This window comes from Papio anubis, chromosome 4 (genome assembly GCF_008728515.1).
Source record: "Papio anubis isolate 15944 chromosome 4, Panubis1.0, whole genome shotgun sequence".
NCBI classification, from domain to species: domain Eukaryota; kingdom Metazoa; phylum Chordata; class Mammalia; order Primates; family Cercopithecidae; genus Papio; species Papio anubis.
In genome coordinates, this window is record NC_044979.1 from 25,213,853 (window position 1) to 25,236,484 (window position 22,632).

Consider the following 22,632-nt stretch of genomic DNA (forward strand, 5'->3'; position numbering starts at 1 on the left):
CACAGGCCAGGTGAGCCAATCAAACCAATCCTCCATCAAAAGCAGCAAGCACAGGACCAAATCAAGGGCCTACCTAGGTTGGAAGGCGGTTGCCCTTGCCAAATCTGTATCCTTAGCCTCCACTCATGTCTTATCTCTGTGTGGAAACTGGACAACTACACATCTTAAATAGCATTCCCTTCACCAGTGAAAAATTACTTCTTACATCTTTTATTCTAATTAATGCACCCACTGGTGCAGGTTGAGAGCAATATCTGAGGCACTGGCTGCCTCTGGAGTACTGAATTTTGATTAGGGTCTTTCAAATGTTAACTAACTACCCCTGGAGTGTAGATTCATGATTAAGGTACTTCAAAAATGTTAACTAAGCACCCCTAAGGTGCAGATTAAATTACTTTAAAGAAAACTACAGACAATATAACACCCACTCCAGAAAGGAGGCGGCCAAAAGTTGTTGCCAACTGCTACTTGGGGCTATCCTTTCCATTAAGTGCGGAGTTTGCACAGGGAGGGCAGTGAGTTTTAAAAGCCAGGTGAGTGTGCACGGGTCCTCCCGTAAGTGAAAGTGAGCCAAGAGGGAAATGATAGTAGGTCTGCTTTAAGGGGAGATAGAGTAGAAAGCTCTATTAGGAAAATAAATAAATAAAATAAACAAAATTGACATCTGTTGAATCATTTTTCTCAAGAGACAGCACTTATTGTACATGATCTCATTTACAGGAAAGAAAATGTACCTTAGAAGGTGAAGGAGTAGCAGCCAGTGGAGAAGAGGCAGGAATACAAGATAACAGGAGGGATAAGGAACAGATGAATAAATTGACAGTTTATAATCACTAAAATGTTTTAGGTTGCAGTATTTCGTTAATGCACGGGTTTTCTAACTTCAGTTACTCAGAGAGATGGCAAGATGCAGAAAAAGAACAAGAGCTTGGCATCATACAATTTCAGAGTTGATTAGAATCTCTATCATTTCTAGTTGTGTGATCTCCCTTGAGTCATTTAATCTTGCTGGACCTTGATTTCTTCATCTGTGAAATGGAGATAATATGTGTAGCTCAGAGGTGTGCAAATTTAATGAGATAATGTGATGAAATGTAATATCAAAACTCAAAATTAAGAAAAATAGTTAAAAACGCACTTTTAAAACGTTTGGCTTTGGAAACTCCCAGGCTGACAATGGTGGTTGCTTGTATCTCCATCTTTCAATCTTTCCTCCAGAAGCAACAGAGAACAAGAAAAAGAAGAAGCAAAGCTACACAAAAACCATGTCCTCAGGATCACTAGAAAACAGAAACTGGCCAAAATCCAAAACAACTGTAAATAAAAATAAGAAAAAAAACACCTAATCCCAGCAAGTGATCTCTCATGCTCCTCCTCTGCCCCTGATCTGCCAGAAGGCTTTATTGCAAACAAAGGTAGAATGTGAAAAACTGTAACAAAGAGAGAAGGGAATTACTGATGAACTTAAGGTTGATCTAAAACCATCAGAGGAAAGACAAAGTCAACCCTAAGTTTCAAAATACTTAAAAGATATCCAGACAGATAATAGAGCTGACTACAGGGATGGGCTGTAAAAGCAGACACAATCTTAAGGATCAGTTTTTGAAACACGTACCTCCTGGGAAACAAATAAGAAAAAAATAAGTAGAGAGAAATGCACTTTGGCTATTGGATGGCTAAAAGAGAAACAGGAAAAAGGGGGAAATTTTGGAATCCTACCGATGACAAGAGAGCTAAAATTCAGAGACCATACAACCTTCCGCTGCCACCAAAACAAACAAAAAATCTGGACTTTGTTATAGTGACAGAAGAGGGAGCCAATGAGCTAAAAATCCTATAAAACACCCCAATATCATAAAAATGAACAGAAAAAAATGATGAACAGACTCACACTGAAGTATTATTTTAAAAAGACAGAATATCCAACACACAGCAATAGGGGTAAATTCCCTTCAACAAAACAACCATGAACCACAAGAAAACTAGAAGGCAACATTCCAGAAGGAACCAATATACTCAAACAAGAATTTGGGATGGGAAAAGCCAGAAATTCAAAAACTAAGAAAAGATATGGACAAAAAACAGGAAAGTGTGAAAAGAAAATGATGACCCTCAGAAAAGAAATGGAAGAAAAAGACGAAATTAGGCCGGGTGCTCTGACTCACGCCTGTAATCCCAGTATATTAGGAGGTCAAAATAGGAGAACTTCTTGAAGCCAGGAGTTTGAGACCATCCTGGGCAACATAGTGAGACCCCATCTCTACAAAAAAACAAAAATAAAAAAGTTGGCCAAATGTGGTTGCTCATGTCTGTAGTGCTATTTGGGAGGCTAAGGCAGAAGGATCCCTTTGAGGGATTCAAGGCTGTAGAGAGGTATGATTGCACCACTGCTCTCCAGCCTGGGTAACCGAGCAAGACCCTGTCTCAAAAAAAAAAAAACTCAAAGATAAATAATAAATTATTAAATGTCCAAGAGAGGGGCTCAAATGAATAATTCATAGGAAACACTGAGGAAATACAAGACACCAAAACAGAGAACAAAGTACAGATAAAGAAATAGGCAGGATGAGGGATATGAAAAGCCACCTTGAGCCAGAAATTCCAAAACTAAGAAAAGACATGGACAAAAAACATGAACGAGTGAGAAGGAAGTGATGAAACTCAGAAAAAAACAACGGAAGGAAAAGACAAGATTAAGTCCAGTGCCTGGCTCATGTCTATAATCCCATCACATTGGGAGGCCAAGGTGGGAGGATCACTTGAGCCCAAGAGCTCGAGTTCAGCATAGGCAACATAGGGAGACCCCTTTTCTACAAAAAATACAAAAATTAGCCAAGTGTGGTGGTGGTAACTGGAGCAAGCGCTGGCTGAGAGACCAGCTGAGAGACCTGAAGACAGATCACATCACAGGACTCTTTGAAGACACCCCCAAGTACCAGCCCATAGCCTGGTAGCTCTGCTGGGTGGCTAGACCCAGAAGAGCAATAATAATCATAGCAGTCCAGCATTCAGGAAGCCCCAACCACAGGGGAATGCAGAGAGCACCACATCAACAGATCACGCTGTGAGACAAAAAAATCTAAACAGCAGTCCTTGAGTCCCAGATCCTTTCTCTGACATAGTCTATCCAAATGAGAAGAAACCAGAAAAACAATTCTGGTAATATGACAAAACAAGGTTCTGTAACACCCCCAAAAGATCACAGTAGCTCACTAGTGATGGATCCAAACTAAGCAGAAATCACTGAATTGACAGAAAAAGAATTCAGAAGGTCAATTATTAAGCTACTCAAGGAGGCACCAGAGAAAGGTGAAAAACAAATTTAAAAATTAATGCAAGCTATGGATGTAACAATCTTGAGAGAAATAGATATCATAAATAAAAAACAATCACAACCTCTGGAAATAAAAGACACACTCAGAGATGTGCAAAATACACTGGAAAGTTTCAACAATAGAATTAAACAAGTAGAAGAAAGAACTTCAGAGCTCAAAGACAAGGCTTTCGAATTAACCCAATCTGACAGAGACAAAGAATCAAAAAAAAAAAAAAAATGAACAAAGCTTCCAAGAAATCTGGAATTATGTTAAACAACCAAACCTAAAATTAATTGGTGTTCCTGAGGAAGAAGAGAAATCTAAAAGTTTGGAAAACTTACTTGAGGGAATAATCAAGGAAAACTTCCCTAGCCTAGCTAGAGATCTAGACATCCAAATATAAGAAACTCAAAGAACACACGGTAAATTCATAGCAAAGAGATCACCACTCAGGCACATAGTCATTAGGTTATCTAAAGTCAAGACGAAGGAAAGAATCTTAACAGCTGTGAGGCAAAAGCATCAGGTAACCTATCAGATTAACAGGAGATTTCTCAGCAGAAACCTACAAGCTGGAAGGGATTGAGGTCCTATATTTAGCCTCCTTAAACAAAACAATTATCAGCCAAGAATTTCATATCCAGCAAAACTAAGCTTCATAAATGAAGGAAAGATACAGTCTTTTTAAGACAAACAAATGCTAAGAGAATTCGCCACTACTAAGCCACCACAAGAACTGCTAAAAGGAGCTCTAAATCTGGAAGCAAATACTGAAAATACAACAAAACAAAACCTTCTTAAATCATAAATTTCACAGGACCTATAAAACAATAACACAATGAAAAAAAAAAAACACAAGGTATTCAGGCAACAAATAGCATGATGAATAGAACAGTACCTCACATCTCAATACTAATGTTGAATGTAAATTGCCTAAATGCTCCACGTAAAAGATACAGAATGGCAGAATGGATAAGAACTCACCAACCAAGTATCTGCCATCTTCAAGAGACTCACCTGACACATAAGAACTCACATAAATCTAACGTAAAAGGGTAGAAAAAGATATTCCATGTACATGGACAGGAAATGTGAGCAAGAATAGCTATTTTTATATCAGACAAAACAAACTTTAAAGCAACAGCAGCTAAAACAGACAACGAGGGACATTAGATAATGATAAAAGGACTAATCCAACAGGAAAATACCACAATCCTAAATCATATGTACCTAACACTGGAGCTCCCAAATTTATAAAATATTTACTACTAGACTTAAGAAATGAGATAGACAGCAACATGATAGTAGTGGTGGACTTCAATACTCCACTGACAGCACTAAACAGGTCATCAAGACAAAAAGTCAACAAAGAATCAATGGACTTAACCATACCATAGAACAAATGGACAAACAGATATTTACGTTCTCATTCTATCCAACAACTGCAGAATATACATTCTATTCAGTGGCACATGGAACATTCTCCAAGACAGACCTTATGATAGGCCACAGAGCAAGTCTCAACAAGTTTAAGAAAATCAAAATTATAACAAGTACTCTCAGATCACAGTGGAATAAAATTGGAAATCAACTCCAAAAGGAACCCTCAAAACAATACAAATACAGAGAAATTAAATAACCTGCTCCTGAATGGTCTTTGCATCAACAAGGAAATAAGACGGAAATCTGAAAGTTCTTTGAACTAAACAGTAACAGTGACACAACCTATCAAAACTTCTGGGATATAGCAAAAGTGGTGCTAAGAGCAAAGTTCATAGCATTGAACACCTACATCAAAAAGTCTGAAAGAGCACAATCTAAGGTCACACCTTAAGGAACCAGAGAATCAAGAACAAACCCAACCCAAACCCAGCTGCAGAAAAGAACCAAGATCAGCACAGAACTAAATGAAATTGAAACAAACAACAAAAATAAATAAATAAACAAAATACAAAAAAAAAAAGCTGGTTCCTTTAAAAGATAAATAAAATTGATAGAACATTAGCAAGATTAATCAAGAAAAGAAGAAGATCGAAATAAGCTGAATTAGACATGAAATCGGAGATATTACAACCATTACCAAAGAAATACAAAAGATCTTTCAAGGCTATGAACACCTTTATGAGCAGTAACTAGAAAACCTAGAGAAGATGGAAAAGTTCCTGGAAATATACAACCCTCCTAGATTAAACCAGGAAGAAATGAAAACTCTAAACAAACCAATAACAAGCAGCAAGACTGAAATGGTAATTAAAAAACTGCCAACAAAAAAAAAGTCCAGGACCAGACAGATTCACAGCAAATTCTATCAGACATTCAAAGAAGAATTGGTATCAATCCTATAGACATTATTCCACAAGACAGAAAAAGAGGGAATCCTCCTTAAATCATTCTATGAAGCCAGTATCACAAACCAGGAAAGGGCATAACAGAAAAAGAAGTACATACCAATACCCCCAATGAACATAAACACAAAAATCCTCAAAAGAAAAAAAAAAAAAAAAAATACTAGTTAACTGAATTCCAACAGCATATCAAAGAGATAATCCACCGTGATCAAGTGGGCTTCACAGAAGGGATGCGGGGATAGTTTAACATCCAGAAGGCAATAAATTGTAATACACATGAACCGAATTAAAAACAAAAATCACAGGATCATCTCAATAGATGCAGAAAAAAACATTTGACAAAATCCAGCATCACTTTATAATTAAAACTCTCTGCAAAATCGGCATAGAAAGGAAATACCTTAACGTAATAAAAGCCATCTATGACAAACCCACAGCCAACATAATTCTGAATGGGAAAAAGTTGAAAGCACTCCCTCTGAGAACCAGAACAAGACAAGGACACCCAGTTTCAGCTTTTCGGTTCAACATACTACTGGAAGTCCTAGCCAGAGCAATTAGACAAGAAAAAGAAATAAAGGGCATCCAAATTAGTAAAGAGGAAATCAAACTGTCCCTGTTCACTGATGATATGATGATCATATACCTAGAAAACCCCAAAGATTGATCCAAAAAGCTCCTAGACCTCGTGGATCACGAGGTCAGGAGCTCGAGACAACCGTAGCCAACATAGTGAAACTGTCTCTACTAAAGAATACAAAAATTAGCTAGGCATGGTGGCATGCACCTGTAGTCCCAGCTACTCTGGAGGCTGAGGCAGGAGAATTGCTTGAACCCGGGAGGCAGAGGTTGGAGTGAGCCGAGATCGCGCCACTGCACTCCAGCCTGGCAACAGAGCAAGACTCCATCTCTAAATTAATTAATTAATTAATTAAAGCAGAAAGATTGAAAAAAAATACATAATTCACCAAAATATATAAAAATAAACCTTAAACATATCAGAAATTGTTCAAATGTTATACATAATTATAGAAATGAAAATTAAACAACACTGTGATAACATTATTTACTTCTCAGATTGGCAAAAATTGTAAAATGAAAACACATTCTTTTGGGAAGGCTGTGCGGAAACAGGTACTGTGACGCACAGGTGGTGGGAATGCAGACTGGTACTACTCTCTTTGGGGAAGAATTTGGCAAAACCTAATAAAACTATACATAAGCATAGATGCTGACCTTATACCATATACAAAAAGTAACCCAAAGTGGATCAAAGACCTAAACATGACCTAAAACTATAAAACTCTCAGAAGAAAACACAGGGGGTAGGCCTCATAACATCGGATTTGGCAAGGATTTCCAAGATATGACATAAAAAGCACAGACAACAAAAGTAAAACTAGACTACATCAAAATTTAAAACTTCTGTGCATCAATGTACATAGTCAACAGAGCAAAAAGGCAACCTATGAAATGGAAGAAAATATTTGAAAATCACACATCTGAAAACATGTTAATGTACAGAATATATAAAGAGCCTCTGCCACTCCATGGAAACAAAAACAAATAATCCAATTTTAAAATGGGCAAAGGACTTGAGTAGGTATTTCTCCAAAGATGACCTACAAATGAGCAACAAGCACGTGAAAAAATGTCCAGCATCAGTATCATTACAGAAATGCAAATCAAAACAATAATCAGATATATCCTCATACCCATTAGGATGGCTACTATCAAAAGAAAAAAATACAGAAAATGGCAAGCGTTGACAAGGATACAGAGAAGTAGAACCTTTGTACACTGTTGTTGAGAATATAAAACGGTATACCTGCTGTGAAAACAGCATGGCAGATGCCCAGAAAATTAAATATAGAATTACCATATGATCTAGCAATTCAATTATAGGTATATATTCAGAAGAATTGAAAGTAGGATCTCAAGGAAATATTGGCACACTCGTGTTCACAGCACCACTATCACAATAGCCAAATGTTCATTGACACACGAATGGATAAACAAAATATAGTATATATACAATGGAGTATTATTCAGCCTTGAAAAGGAAGGAAATTCTGATATAGGGGACAACATGGATGAATGCTAAAAATATTACGCTAAGTGAAATAACTAGTTACAAAAGACAAATACTACATGATTCCACTTATATGAGGTATCCACAGTAGTCGGATTCATAGAAACAGAAAGTAGAATGGTGGCCACCAGGGGTTGGTGGGGGTGGACAAAGAGGAGTTGTTTAATGGGCACACAGTTCCAGCTTTGCAAGATGAGACAGTTCTGGAGACTGGCTGCGCAACAATGTGAATATACTTAACACCACTGAACTGTCTACTTTGAAATGGTTGACAGTAAATTTCATGAGTTTTTTAAAACATTTTAAAAAAAAATTTAAGCTATAAAAAGATTCCATACATATGGGCTTACCTTCTGATTGAGCTATCCCTCTTCTAGAAATTTAATGATACACCTCCAACAACATGAAAACACACATGCATGTTATTTATTCCACCACTGCTTGATGGCAAAATACTGAAAACAATCTAAATACTCATACAAAAGAGAGTGGTTACAATAGCAAAGACATGAAATCAACCTAAATGCCCAACAATGACAGACTGGATAGAGAAAATGTAGTACATATACAACATGGAATATTACATCACCGAAAAAGAACGAGATCATGTCTTTTTGCAGGGACATGGATGAAGCTGGAGGCCATTATATGTAGCAAACTAACGCAGGAACAGAAAAACAAATAACCATGTTCTCACTTAATGAGCAGGAGCTAAATGATGAGAACACAGGGACATATAGAGGGGAACAATGCACACTGGGGCCCATTGAGAGTAGAGAGTGGAGGGTGGTAGGAGGGAAAGAATCAGAAAAAATAACTAGTGGGTACTAGGCTTAATAACTGAGTGATGAAATAATCTATACAACAAACCTCCATGACACACATTTACCTACATAACAAACCTGCACATGTACCCCTGAACTTAAAGTACAAAAAAGAGCAACAACAGGGAGTGGTTGACCTATGATAAATCAACCCAACAGAGTACTATGCAGATATAAAAAGAACACTAAAGAGTGAGCAGAACCTCTATAAACTAATACAGAATGATTTCCAGGATATATTGTAGAGTGAAACAGCAAAGTATAAAGGAGTATCTATAGTATCCTTACCCTTCATGGAAGAGAGAAAGGATTTAAGAAAAGATTAACTCCTTGCTTTTGCAAAAAGAAATACAGGAAGAATAAAGCAGAAATTAATGTGATTGATGACCTATACAGATAGATGGAAAAAACAGGTAGGAGACTGGGAATAGGATAAAAGATAAGGATGGAAAAGTGACACTTGCCTGAGTGCTTTGTATTACAGTTCTAATGCTTACAACATGATAATGCTTCCAATGTACCCCCACAATAAATAATTAAAACCAACTGAGATCTAGGAGAACCCAAATGAAATAAAAAAAGTTACAAATGAACCTAAATGCATTGCAAATAAATAATATAACCATAAGTCAGTGGGTTGGGTTCGAAAAGAACTAACCTAAGTTACTGGACTTTGGCCATTTTGACTAAATATTATAAGCCTTCTAATATGCAAATTGAACTGCATACAAACATTGTACTCAAGTTAATAGATTTGTTTTTCACATCCGTGAATTGTTTTTCATTGGTTAGCAATTGTAAAATTATTTTATGTATATACTAGGATTATACAAATGAGTTGCTTGTCACAAGAAACAGGTGTCTCAGTATTGAAAAGAGCTAGAAATAAGGAAAGGAAGAAGACTCAGTTGAACTGCAGTGGTTGACATGGAATTGGAGTTGAACTCATGTTTTACTTATATATACACATGGCTAGAAATAAACAGATACAGAAATAAATAGATACAGATCTATATAGAAATACATACAGAAATAGATACATACAGATGTATATGTATATGTTTCTGTCTATACATGTGTATGGTGTACACACATATACACATGTAATATACATAAGCAAGCACCTACATTATCTCCTAGCTCTATCAACTAGGAGGGACTACAGCAACATTACACCAACAGCAATGTATTCAACTAGAATACAAATCTAGGTTTCAAAATATCATTCTCCAATTAAAAAAACAAAAACAAACAAAAAAAAAAAAACAGATCTCCTTAGAGAAATGGTTAATTCCAAGACAAAGGGAGGGGAAGTACAAGGTGAGTCTGAAATGTCTCGTGGTACCAGAATGTAAGGAAGTTTTCAAAAATGGATAGGGACATGTTGGAACAACCTAGGAACCAACCTGAAGGAGCTACCAGTGGCCAAATTTGGGACAATTTGAGCAACAATATAAATAATGACAGCACCTGATTACAAGTCATAGAACAAAGTAAATATCCATAAATTTTTACTGATTTAAACAATTAATGCATATGGAAATACATGAAGACACAGCTCTTCATCACAGTAGAATTCTATTAGTACATGAAAAAAGAATGACAGAAAAAGAAAATCATCATTTGACCAACACCTGATAATTGCTATAGGCAAGAATAATAATCATACCTTGGAATGTGTACTGCATTTGAAATATTAAAGAAAAATAGATATTTGATAACTTTAAAATATCTCTGTAGCACAGTAGGTGCCAAAAATTAAGGTTAAAATCTAAAAGAACAAAAATATAATCTATAGCTTTCCACCCAGAAGGGTAAATAACCAGTCAAAAATGAAAAGGAAATATGATACTTGATGACATTTTAGAACCATTTCCATTAAGGGCAAGACTCACACTATTGCCTCCCAGCTATGCAAAAATTACATGTTTCCCAGCTATGCAAAAATTAAAAACAAATAAACAAAAAGGGGAATCTTTAAGAAAAGGAGACAGCACTGCCCTTACCTGTAGACACTTACTGTTTACATACAAAATCCAGGAAAATATACAAAATATATTTTTTAAATATTCTATTAGAATTTTGAAAATAATTCAACAAAATTGGTAGATACAAGACCTCGGCTCACTGAACCTCCGCCTCCCAGGTTCAAGCAATTCTCCTGCCTCAGCCTCCCAAGTAGCTGGGATTACAGGCACTCACCACCATGCCCAGCTAATTTTTGTATTTTGGTCATCATGTTGGCCAGGATGGTCTCGATCTCCTGACCTCGTGATCTGCCCGCCTCGGCCTCTCAAAGGGCTGGGATTACAGGTGTGAGCCACTGCGCCCGGCATCCAAATTCTTAAGATATATATTAAGTTTCAGAACAAAACTTTATGGAATAAAATGCACATCAAGAAAATAGCAGCAAAAAAATCATTTAATTTGTGTTCTCCTTAGGTTTTTATTGCTTAACCTATGCTTGTACCAAAAAGAAAAGAACTAAGAAGTCCAGTTTCATTATAGTCATATTCATGCAATCCCAGCAGAGGCATGAATAAAATGAATAAAGAGGCCACAAATGAAATACCTGTGTTCCCTGGGAGTAACTGCTCAGTCAAAATGTTCCAAAGGCAGTTTGCCAAATGAAAAGACATACTGGGAGTCCAAAAGCTTAAACCAACATTTTACTACAATTATTGGCTTTTCTCCACACTTCTCCCATCCTTCTACCTAAGTTATAGTTGAATTACTACATCTAAATTAGACATTAGTTTCTCTGTGCATTACAAAATACTGTGACTGAGGAGAAAAAGAGAAAGGCTTGCAAAATACATGCCCTACATATTTAGTCTGGGAACAGCATGAGGCCAGGCTCCAACAATTACCTTCTTGGTTGAACCTGGCCAAACCACTCAACCTACCTGCATTCAGCTTCCATATCTGTAAAGTGATTGTAAAGATAATACCTGATTAACTAGAATATAAGTGGTTTTTCATATATTTATTAGCATTGGATTCCCCTTATGCAAACTTCATAATTTTGCCTATTATTCTATTAGCTTGTTTTATTGATTTATAGAGGTTCTTAACATATTCTAGATACTTAAATCTCCATCAGATAAATGCCAATTTTTCCATGGAAAGGGACTCTTCATTGAATTGTCCATTATTTGCTCAGTTCTTTATTATGTCATTTCTTTTCTTCATTAATATGTAGGAAAGCTAAGTGGATGCTTATCATTTTTCTTTTAATGGGTTACTTGCTTTTGCCAACCTGTGCCTTGACTTTGCATTTTGTAAGTAAATGTTTTATATCTGATCACACACTTAATGATCTAAATATAATAACTGTAATAGTAATCACACAGTACCTGGCCTAACTACGTCATAGGACTGTTGTATCATTTAAATGATATATTTTGCAAACTATAACTTATAAACTATGATTTTAAAAAAAAACCTCTCACAGAAAAGTCACCCACAGATTGCTGGCAAGATGGCCGAATAGGAACAGCTCCGGTTTGCAGCTCCCAGTGAGATCGACACAGAAGAAGGCGGATTTCTGCATTTCCATCTGAGGTACCTGGTTCATCTGACTGAGACTGGTTGGACAGTGGGGCTGCCCACGGAGGGCGAGTTGAAGCAGGGTGGAATGTCGCCTCATCCGGGAAGCACAGGAGTCGAGGAATTCTCTCCCATACTCAAGAGAAGCTGTGAGGGACTGTGCCGTGCCATGAGGAACAGTGCACTCGGGACCAGATACTGACCTTTTCCCACGGTCTTCGCAACCCACAGACCAGGAGATTCCCTCCAGTGCCTACACCACCACGGTCCTGGGTTTCAAGCACAAAACTGGGCGGCCATTTGGGTAGACACGGAGCTAGCTGCAGTTTTTTCCAAACCCCAGTGATGCTTGGAACACCAGCAAGACAGAACTGTTCACTCCCCTGGAAAGGGGTGCTGAAGACAGGGAGCCAAGCGGTCTGGCTCGGTGGGTCCCACCCCGACGGAGCACAGGAAATTTAAGATCCACTGGTTTGAAATTCTCGGTGCCAGCAGAGCAGCAGTCTGAGATTGACCTGGGACACTTGCGCTTGGTGGGGAGAGGGGTGTCCGCCATTGCTGAGGCTTGAGTAGGAGGTTTTACCCTCACAGAGTAAATAAAGCCACCGCGAAGTTCCAAATGGGCGGACTGCATGGCTCAGCAAGGCCACTGTGGCCAGACTGCCACTCTAGATTCCTCCTCCCTGCGCAGGGCATCTCTGAAAGAAAGGCAGCAGCCCCATTCAGGGGCTTACAGATGAAACCCCCATCTCCCTGGGACAGAGCACCTGGGGGAAGGGGCAGCTGCGGGCACAGCTTCAGCAGACTTAAACGTCCCTGCCTGACGGCTCTGAAGAGAGCAGCGGATCTCCCAGCACAGCGTTTGAGCTCTGCTAAGCGTCAGACTGCCTCCTCAAGTGGGTGTCTGATCCCCGGGTCTCCTGACTGGGAGACTCCTCCCAGTAGGGGCCGAAAGACACCTCATACAGGAGAGCTCTGGCTGGCATCTGGCTGGTGCCCCTCTGGTATGAAGCCTCCAGAGGAAGGAACAGGCAGCAATCTTCGCTGTTCTGTAGGCTCTGCTGGTGACACCCAGGCAATCAGGGTCTGGACTAGCCCTCCAGCAAACTCCAGCAGACCTACAGCAGAGGGTCCTGACTGTTAGAAGGAAAACTAACACACAGAAATAGTATCGACATCAACAAAAAGGATGTCCACTCAGAGACCCTATCCGAAGGTCACCGACTTCAAAGACGAAAGGGAGATAAATCCACAAAGATGGGGAGAAACCAGTGCAAAACGGCTGAAAATTCCAAAAACCAGAGTACCTCCTCTCCTAAGGATCACAACTCCTCAGGAGCAAGGGACAAAACTGGACGGAGAATGAGTTTGACAAGTTGACAAAAGCAGGCTTCAGAAGGTCGGTAATAGCAAACTTCTCCAAGTTAGAGGAGCATGTTGTAACCCATCGCAAGGAAGCTAAAAACCTTGAAAAAAGGTTAGACAAATGGCTAACTAAAAGAACCAGTGTAGAGAAGAGCTTCAATGAATGGACAGAGCTGAAAATCACAGTACGAGAACTTTGTGAAGCATATACAAGTTTCAACAGCTGATTCGATCTAGCGGAAGAAAGGGTATCAGTGATTGAAGATCAAATTAATGAAATAAAGCAAGAAGACAAGATTAGAGAAAAAAGAGTGAAAAGAAATGAACAAAGCCTCCAAGAAATATGGGACCATGTGAAAAGACCAAATCTATGTTTGATTGGTGTAGCTGAAAGTGACGGGGAGAATGGAACCAACTGAGAAAACACTCTTCAGGATATCATCCAGAAGAACTTCCCCAACCTAGCAAGGCAGGCCAACATTCAAATTCAGGAAATACAGAGAGCACCACAAAGATACTCCTCAAGAAGAGCAACCCCAAGACACATAATCGTCAGATTCACCAAGGTTGAAATGAAATAAAAAATACTATCGGCAGCCAGAGACAAAGGCTGAGTTACCCACAAAGGGAAGCCCATCAGGCTAACAGCAGATCTCTGCAAAACGCATAAGCCAGAAAATAGTGGGGGCCGATATTCAACATTCTTAAAGAAAAGAATTTTCAACCCAGAATTTCATATCTAGCCAAAGTAAGTTTCATAAACGAAGGAGAAATAAAATCCCTTACAGACAAGCAAATGCTGAGAGATTTTGTCACCACCAGGCCTGCCTTACAAGAGCTCCAGAAGGAAGCACTAAACATGGAAAGGAATAACCAGTACCAACCACTACAAAAACACACCAAATTAACAATATTAACCTTAAATGTAAACAGGCTAAATGCCCCAATTAAAAGACACAGTCTGGCAAATTGGATAAAAAGTCAAGACCCAGCGAGCAGTGTGCTGTATTCAGGAAACCCATCTCATGTGCAAAGACACACACAGGCTCAAAATAAAAGGATGGAGGAATATCTACCAAGCAAATGGAAAGCGGAAAAAAAGCAGGGGTTGCAATCCTAGTCTCAGATAAAACAGACTTTAAACCAACAAAGATCAAACGAGACAAAGAAGGCCATTACATAATGGTAAAGGGATCAATTCAACAAGAAGAGCTAACTATCCTAAATATATACAGACCCAATACAGGAGCACTCAGATTCACAAAGCAAGTTCTTACGAAGAGACTTAGACTCCCACACAATAATAGTGGGAGACTTTAATACTCCACTATAAATAATTAGATCAACGAAACAGAAAATTAACAAGGATATTCAGGACTTGAACTCAGCTCTGGAACAAGCAGACCTAACAGACCTCTACAGAACTCTCCACCCCAAATCAACAGAATACACATTCTTCTCAGCACCTCACAGCACTTATTCTAAAACTGACCACACAATTGGAAGTGAAACACTCCTCAGTAAACGCAAAAGAATGGAAATCATAACAAACAGTATCTCAGACCACAGTGCAATCAAATTAGAACTCAGGATTAAGAAACTCACTTAAAACTGCACAACTACATGGAAACTGAAAAACCTGCTCCTGAATAACTACTGCGTAAATAACAAAATTAAGGCAGAAAAAAAGATATTCTTTGAAACCAATGAGAACAAAGACACAATGTACCAGAATCTCTGGGACACATTTAAAGCAGTGTTTGGAGGGAAATTTATAGCACTAAATGCCCACAAGAGAAAGCAGGAAAGATCAAAAATTGACAGTCTAACATCACAATTGAAAGAACCACAGAAGCAAGAGCAAGCAAATTCAAAAGCTAGCAGAAGACAAGAAACAACTAAGATCCGAGTAGAACTGAAGGAGATAAAGGAACAAAAAACCCTTCAAAAAAATCAATGAATCCAGGAGCTGGTTTTTTGAAAAGATTAACAAAATAGATAGACCACTAGCCAGGCTAATAAAGAAGAAAAGAGAGAAGAATCAAATATATGCAATAAAAAATCATAAAGGGGATATCACCACTGATCCCACAGAAATACAAACTACCATCAGAGAATACTATAAATACCTCTACGCAAATAAACTAGAATATCTAGAAGAAATGGATCAATTCCTGGACACATACACTCTCCCAAGTCTAAACCAAAAAGAAGTTGAGTCCCTGAAGAGACGAATAACCAGTTCTGAATTTGAGGCAGTAATAGCCTACCAACCAAAAAATGGCCAGGACCAGACGGATTCACAGCCAAATTCTACCAGAGGTACAAAGAGGAGCTGCTACCATTCCATCTGAAACTATTCCAATCAATAGAAAAAGAGAGAATCCTCCCTAACTCATTATGAGGCCAGCATCATCCTGATACCAAAACCTAGCAGAGACACAACAAAAAAAGAAAATTTCAGGCCAATATCCCTGATGAACATCAGTGTGAAAATCCTCAATAAAATACTGGCAAACCAAATCCAGCAGCACATCAAAAAGCTTATTCACCATGATCAAGTGGCCTTCATACCTGGGATGCAACGCTGGTTCAACATATGCAAATCAATAAATGCAATCCATCACATAAACAGAACCAATAACAAAAACCACGATTATCTCAATAGATGCATAAAAGGCCTTCAATAAAATTAAACACCCCTTCATGTTAAAAACTCTCAAGAAACAAGGTACTGATGGAACATATCTCAAAATAACAAGAGCTATTTATGACAAACCCACAGCCAATATCCTACTGAATGGGCAAAAACTGGAAGCATTCCCTTTGAAAATCGGCACAAGACAAGGATGCCCTCTCTCACCACTCCTATTCAACATAGTGTTCGAAGTTCTGGCCAGGGCAATCAGGCAAGAGAAAGAAATAAAGGGTATTCAATTAGAAAAAGAGGAAGTCAAATTGTCTCTGTTTGCAGATGACATGACTGTATATTTACAAAACCCCACTGTCTCAGCCCAAGATCTCCTTAAGCTGATAAGCAACTTCAGCAAAGTCCCAGGATACAAAATCATTGTGCAAAAATCACAAGCATTTCTGTACACCAATAACAGACAAACAGCAAGCCAAATCATGAGTGAACTCCCATTCACAATTGCTACAAAGAGAATAAAATACTTAGGAATACAACTTAAAAAGGATGTGAAGGACCTCTTCAAGGAGAACTACAAACCACTGCTCAAGGAAATAAGAGAGGACACAAACAAATGGAAAAACATTCCATGCTCATGGATAGGAAGAATCAATATCGTGAAAATGGTCATACTGCCCCGAGTCATTTACAGATTCAATGCCATCCCCATCAAGCTACCATTGACTTTCTTCACAGAATTGGAAAAAAAATTACTTTAAATTTCATATGGAACCAAAAAAGAGCCTGCATAGCCAAGACAATCCTATGCAAAAAGAACAAAGCTGGAGGCATCACACTACCTAACTTCAAACTATACTACAAGGCTACAGTAACCAAAACAGCATGGTACTGATACCAAAATAAGATATATAGACCAATGGAACAACAGAAGGCTCAGAAATAACACCACACATCTACAACCATCTGACCTTTCACAAATCTGACCACAACAAGCAATGGGGAAAGGATTCCCTATTTAATAAATGGTGCTGGGAAAACTGACTAGCCATATGTAGAAAATTGAAACTGGATGCCTTCCTTACACCTTATACAAAAATTAACAAGGTGGATTAAAGACTTAAACATAAGACCTAAAACCATAAAAACCCTAGAAGAAAACCTAGGCAATACCATTCAGGACATAGGCATGGGTAAAGACTTCATGTCTAAAACATAAAAATCAAAGGCAACAAAAGCCAAAATTGATAAATGGGATCTAAGTAAACTAAAGAGCTTCTGCACAGCAAAAGAAACTTTCATCAGAGTGAACAGGCAACCTACAGAATGGGAGAAAATTTTTGCAATCTATCCATCTGACAAAGGGCTAATAACCAGAATCTACAAAGAACTTAAACAAATGTACAAGAAAAAAAAAACAAAAACCACCCCATCAAAAAGTGGGTGAAGGATATGAGCAGACACTTCTCAAAAGACATTTATGCAGCCAAAAGACCCATGAAAAAATGCTCATCATCACTGGTCATCAGAGAAATGCAAATCAAAACCACAATGAGATACCAACTTGTGCCAGTTAGAATGGTGATCATTAACAACTCAGAAAACAACAGATGCTGGAGCAGATGTGGAGAAATAGGAACGCTTTTACATTGTTGGTGGGAGTGTAACTTAGTTCAACCGTTGTGGAAGACAGCGTGGTGATTCCTCAAGGATCTGGACCAAAAATACCATTTGACCCTGCAATCCCATTACTGGGTATATATCCAAAGGATTATAAATCATTTCACCATAAAGACACATGCACATATATGTTTACTGCAGCACTATTCACAATAGCAAAGACTTGGAACCAACCCAAATGTCCATCCGTGATAGACTGGATAAAGAAAATGTGGCACATATACACCATGGAATACTATGCAGCCATAAAATAGGATGGGTTCAGGTCTTCTAACACAAGAACAGAAAACCAAACACCTCATGTTCTCACTCATAAGTGGGAATTGAACAATGTGAACATATGGACACGGGAGAGGAACATCACACACCGGGGCGTGTCGGGGTGAGGGGCTAGGGGAGGGATAGCATTAGAAGAAATACCTAATGTGGTTGATGGGTTGATGGGTGCAGCAAACCACCATGGCACAGGTATACCTATGTAACAAAACTACACGTTCTGCACATGTACCCCAGAACATAAAGTATGATTTTAAAAAAATAGCCACCCACAAGTCTACCTCAAAATAGGACTTGTGAAAAATGATTTGTTTAAAAGCAATCAGAATTCTCATTTAATTAATAATAACCTGAAAGTTCTTAGGAATCACTTCCAACCTTATTTTATGGTACCCCAATGGGAGAGCCATACTACCCAGGGATTCCCTACCGGAACTTCCTCTATAAAAGTGTCAATTCTAATGGATTACACCCTCAATCTTACTGTTTCACAAAATGAGAGAGGAGCTTTAAGAGCCTATGTTAAATTTCCTGCTGAAAACGGCTATTACTTTCTAGGCGGACTTGCAGAGCACTTCACAAATAGACTCTTAGGACTTACAGTTTATTATTAAGAATAAGGCAAAATTCTTGCTTTTTATTATAGTATATTTCATCAGTCCCATAATTTTATATGTATTTAGTAACATTTTGTGCAGTTCTCTACATAATTTATATCTTCCTCATTTATACAATTCCCTTTAATAATGTGATCCAGATTAATAGACTGCAATGACTGAAAAAGATTTCGCTACATAATTTGAAGAAAGTCAAATTTTTACACTTGCTCCTAAAGATAATTTAAGTCACAAAATGGGCAGTGCAGAGTGTGGTAAGCAGAATTATGGTTGCCCAAAGACATCCATGTCCTAATCCCTAGAACCTGTGATTAGTCACATTGCAAAGGAGACTGCAGATGTGATTAAGGTTAAGGACCTTGAGATGGGAAGATTAGCCAGAATTATCCAGGTGGAATCAATCTAATCACATGAGTCCTTAAAAAGAGGAAGGAAGCACAGAAGAGTGGGTCAGAGAGAGGCAATGTGAGAAGAATGTGACCCATCATTGCTGGTTTTGAAGATGGAGGAAGGAGACCATGAACCAAGGAATATGGTGGCCTCTAGGAGCCGGAAAGGCAAGGAAACAGGTTTTCCCCTAGAGCCTCCAAAAAGGAACACAGCCCTGCCAACACCTTGATTTTACTGCAATCAGATTTGTGTTAGACTTCTCACCTACAAAACTGTAAGATAATAAATGTATGTTGTTTAAGCCACTAAGTTTGCGTGAGTGGAAAATTAATACACAGAGGATACCTAGCTTGTTTTCAGCAAAACAAACTGGTTAGAAGAGCATAGTCGAATCTGGCACAACTACTTGTCAACTGTGTAAACTTTTATCAATTATTAACTTCCCTGTGCCTCAGTTTTCTCATCTGTAAAATGGGACTGACAATAAATTGTTATAAAATTGTTGTAAAGCACTTAAGACATGGCTTCACCATATACTAGGCACTAAACACATATTAACCTCTGCTATTATTGATTTTAATCAATAATATTTTTACCTTCTCTTTTGGTCATGCACAAAAAAAAAAAAAGAACAAGATCAAGTCTTCAGAATAGTCAAGGAAATGAACTCATCTAAAAAGAAAGGTCTGGCTGGGCGCAGTGGCTCATGACTGTAATCCAAACACTTTGGGAGGCCACGGTGGGCGATCACCTGAGGTCAGGAGTTTGAGACCAGCCCGGCTGACATAGTGAAACCCTGTCTCTACAGAAATTAGCAGGGCATGGTGATGCATGCCTGTAATCCCAGCTACTCAGGAGGCTGAGGCAGGAGAATCGCTTGAGCCCAGGAGGAGGAGGTTGCAGTGAGCCGAGATTGCACCACTGCACTCCAGCTTGGGCCACAAGAGTGAAACACCGTCTCAAATAAATAAATAAATAAATAAATAAATAAAAGAAAGGTTTATACACACCTCTACCAGCAGTCCCCATAATGCTCCTAGCCTCAGTCAACTACCAAGCAGTTCTTCAACAGTAATTCCTAATAATACCAAAGTCAGAGTGTCACCATGAACTCCACTAGGTGATGAACGCAAACTCCAGACACTGACAGATAAAGTGCCTATCAAAAAGTAAGGCCTATCATAGTAAAAATAACAGATGTAGCAAAATTAGCTTCTACTGAAATTTGCCATAATTGGTATATATCAGCTTATTTTATATTTATACAACACTTATTTGCAAAGCCTGCCCTGTCATTTCTTCATAAATAATTAAATTTTTTATTTCACTTGGCCACTGACTTGGCAACATTTACATAAATTAATATAACCAGGCTAAGCAATAAGATTCACATTATAAAAAAGTAAAGATGTAACAATTGGTAATTTCCATGAAAGGCAGAGATAAAATACAAATCAAAGGTACAAATACATTTTGTTTCATATTTCAACAGTCTACAACACCTCAGAGCAGTGTTAAAACTCAAAAGCAACATTACATCAGAAAGAGGGAGAAAACAAAACCTTTCTAGCTCCAAGAAGAGACTGGAGTACAATCTATTGTATTTATTGTAAAATAAAAATAAATGTTTGCAATTTTTTAAAATTTGGCTACTAATTAAACAAAGGAAAATTTATTATCAAATTCTATACTTCCCTGTAGTTAAAGTAATAAACTTCAAGATTCCACGCCTAAATAATCCTAAAATAATTTTAAGTGGCATTTTAAAGGTAGCAAAATATGCTCCAACAATATATTAAGCTCTCAACAGAAATATTTCCAATTGGTTATACAAAATGTACTGACTTAATCCAAATTGTTTTTCTATTTTTTTCTACCTTTTCATTATTTCAAGCTCTACAGAACTAATAAGAACTATAAGAACTAATTTTTATCTGAAAAGACAATGATAATAAACACTACAATTTTGTTAAAATGCAATGAAGATTTTGGCTGCCACAAGAAGGCACCTGGGGGGCATCCCACAAAAGACATCCAGTCTTCTCCCCCAACCCAAAGTTATAAGAGCAGAGAAACTCTCTGCAGAGGTCCAGAAGGTCTCCAAGCCCAGTTGAGCTGAACCCTCTGCAAAAGCAAGTCTAAGACAATCCACAAGATTCCCCTAAATCTTTACATTCAAAGTATACCCTCCTGCCCTCAACCCTAAACATAACCCCAAAATGGCTTTGTCTTGTTCAATAAGATATTGGGTGTCTTCAAAGAAGAAAAAATAAGTTTATGGATATTTCCTCAAAGTGTGTTATAGGTATGACTATGTATGCACACGTGGATGTGTGCACATTTAGGAGTGGAGACGGCATAGGACAGAGGTCACACACTCAAAAGCTCCCAGGACCAGACATTGAATGTAATACATGAGATAACTGAGTAAAAGCTACTAGGAGTAATAAATATTATAGCACAAAGGAAAGCATATGCTCTATCAAAAAGCATTCAAACTCAACTTTAGAAAAACAGTGCTGGTCGCCCAGGTGTGGTAGCTCACGCCTGTAACGCCAGCACTTTGGGAGGCCAGGAGTTTGAGACCAGCCTGGCCAACATGGTGAAACCCTGTCCGTACTAAAAATACAAAAATTAGCTGGGCGTGGTGGCAGGCACCTGTTATCCCAGCTTCTTGTGAGGCCGAGGCAGGAGAATCCTTTGAACCCAGGAGATGGAGGTTGCAGAGAGCCAAAATTGTGCCACCGCACTCCAACCTGGCCAACAAAGCGAGATGAAAGAAAGGGGAGGGGAGAGGAGGGGACGGAGGAAGGGAGACGAAAGAGAGGGAGACAAAAGAGAGGGAGGGAGGGAGGGGGAGGGAGGGAGGAAGGGAAGGAGGAGGGAGGGAAGGAAGGAAGGAAGGAAGGAAGGGCTGGTCCAATAAAACACAGATGCAGTTGGATTCAGCAGGCAGGCCAGGTTCAGCTGCCACTTTTCAACCCTGATAATGCAACAGACCAATGAATCACTGTACATCTTATTTGCTCTGAAGGTGCAAAGGGCTCATCACAGGTTCCAGCGCACTTACCTCAGGCCCACCCAGCCCAGCTTAGCCCCCAAAAAGCTCCTCCAGGTCTTTGCCTAGGAACTGAGGCATACTAAAAAGCTTAGTGGCTGAAGAATTAAATACTTACCACTTGAGCTTCCAGCAGTAGAATACTGAGAGGTATCAAGGAATTTTCGAGGAGTAGGGAGGTTTGTAACATCAATCAGAGGAACAGAAGCATCTTTCACAAGGGAGCTGAACGGGAAAAGAAGCACTAGTTACCACTTTCTCCAAAACCAACTGAAGTCCTCCCACTACATGCCCCACCCTTACCACTTTTGTTTTTGTCATGAGTCCTCTTTACACTAGAACTTCAAACATCTGGATCTCCCCAGTATATTTTCAATAAAGAGGTGACTGTCACAGACAGGGGTATAAAAATGTATTGTAAGAGTTCTAAAGACTTAAATTTTTATTTTGTCATTTCATTCAATGCTGT

General features: G+C 38.6%; 1 protein-coding gene across 10 annotated transcripts in view; it reads right to left on the minus strand.

Annotated features, from left to right (window-relative positions):
• Positions 1-22,632, minus strand: part of EXOC4 (exocyst complex component 4) — an 818,008-nt gene that overhangs the window by 723,876 nt on the left and 71,500 nt on the right. For all 10 annotated transcript variants that reach the window (XM_017957173.2, XM_021935349.2, XM_017957174.2 and 7 more), the window contains one exon: positions 22,282-22,388. In XM_017957173.2, the coding sequence (XP_017812662.2) occupies positions 22,282-22,388 (107 nt within the window). The remainder of the gene's footprint in view (positions 1-22,281; positions 22,389-22,632) is intronic.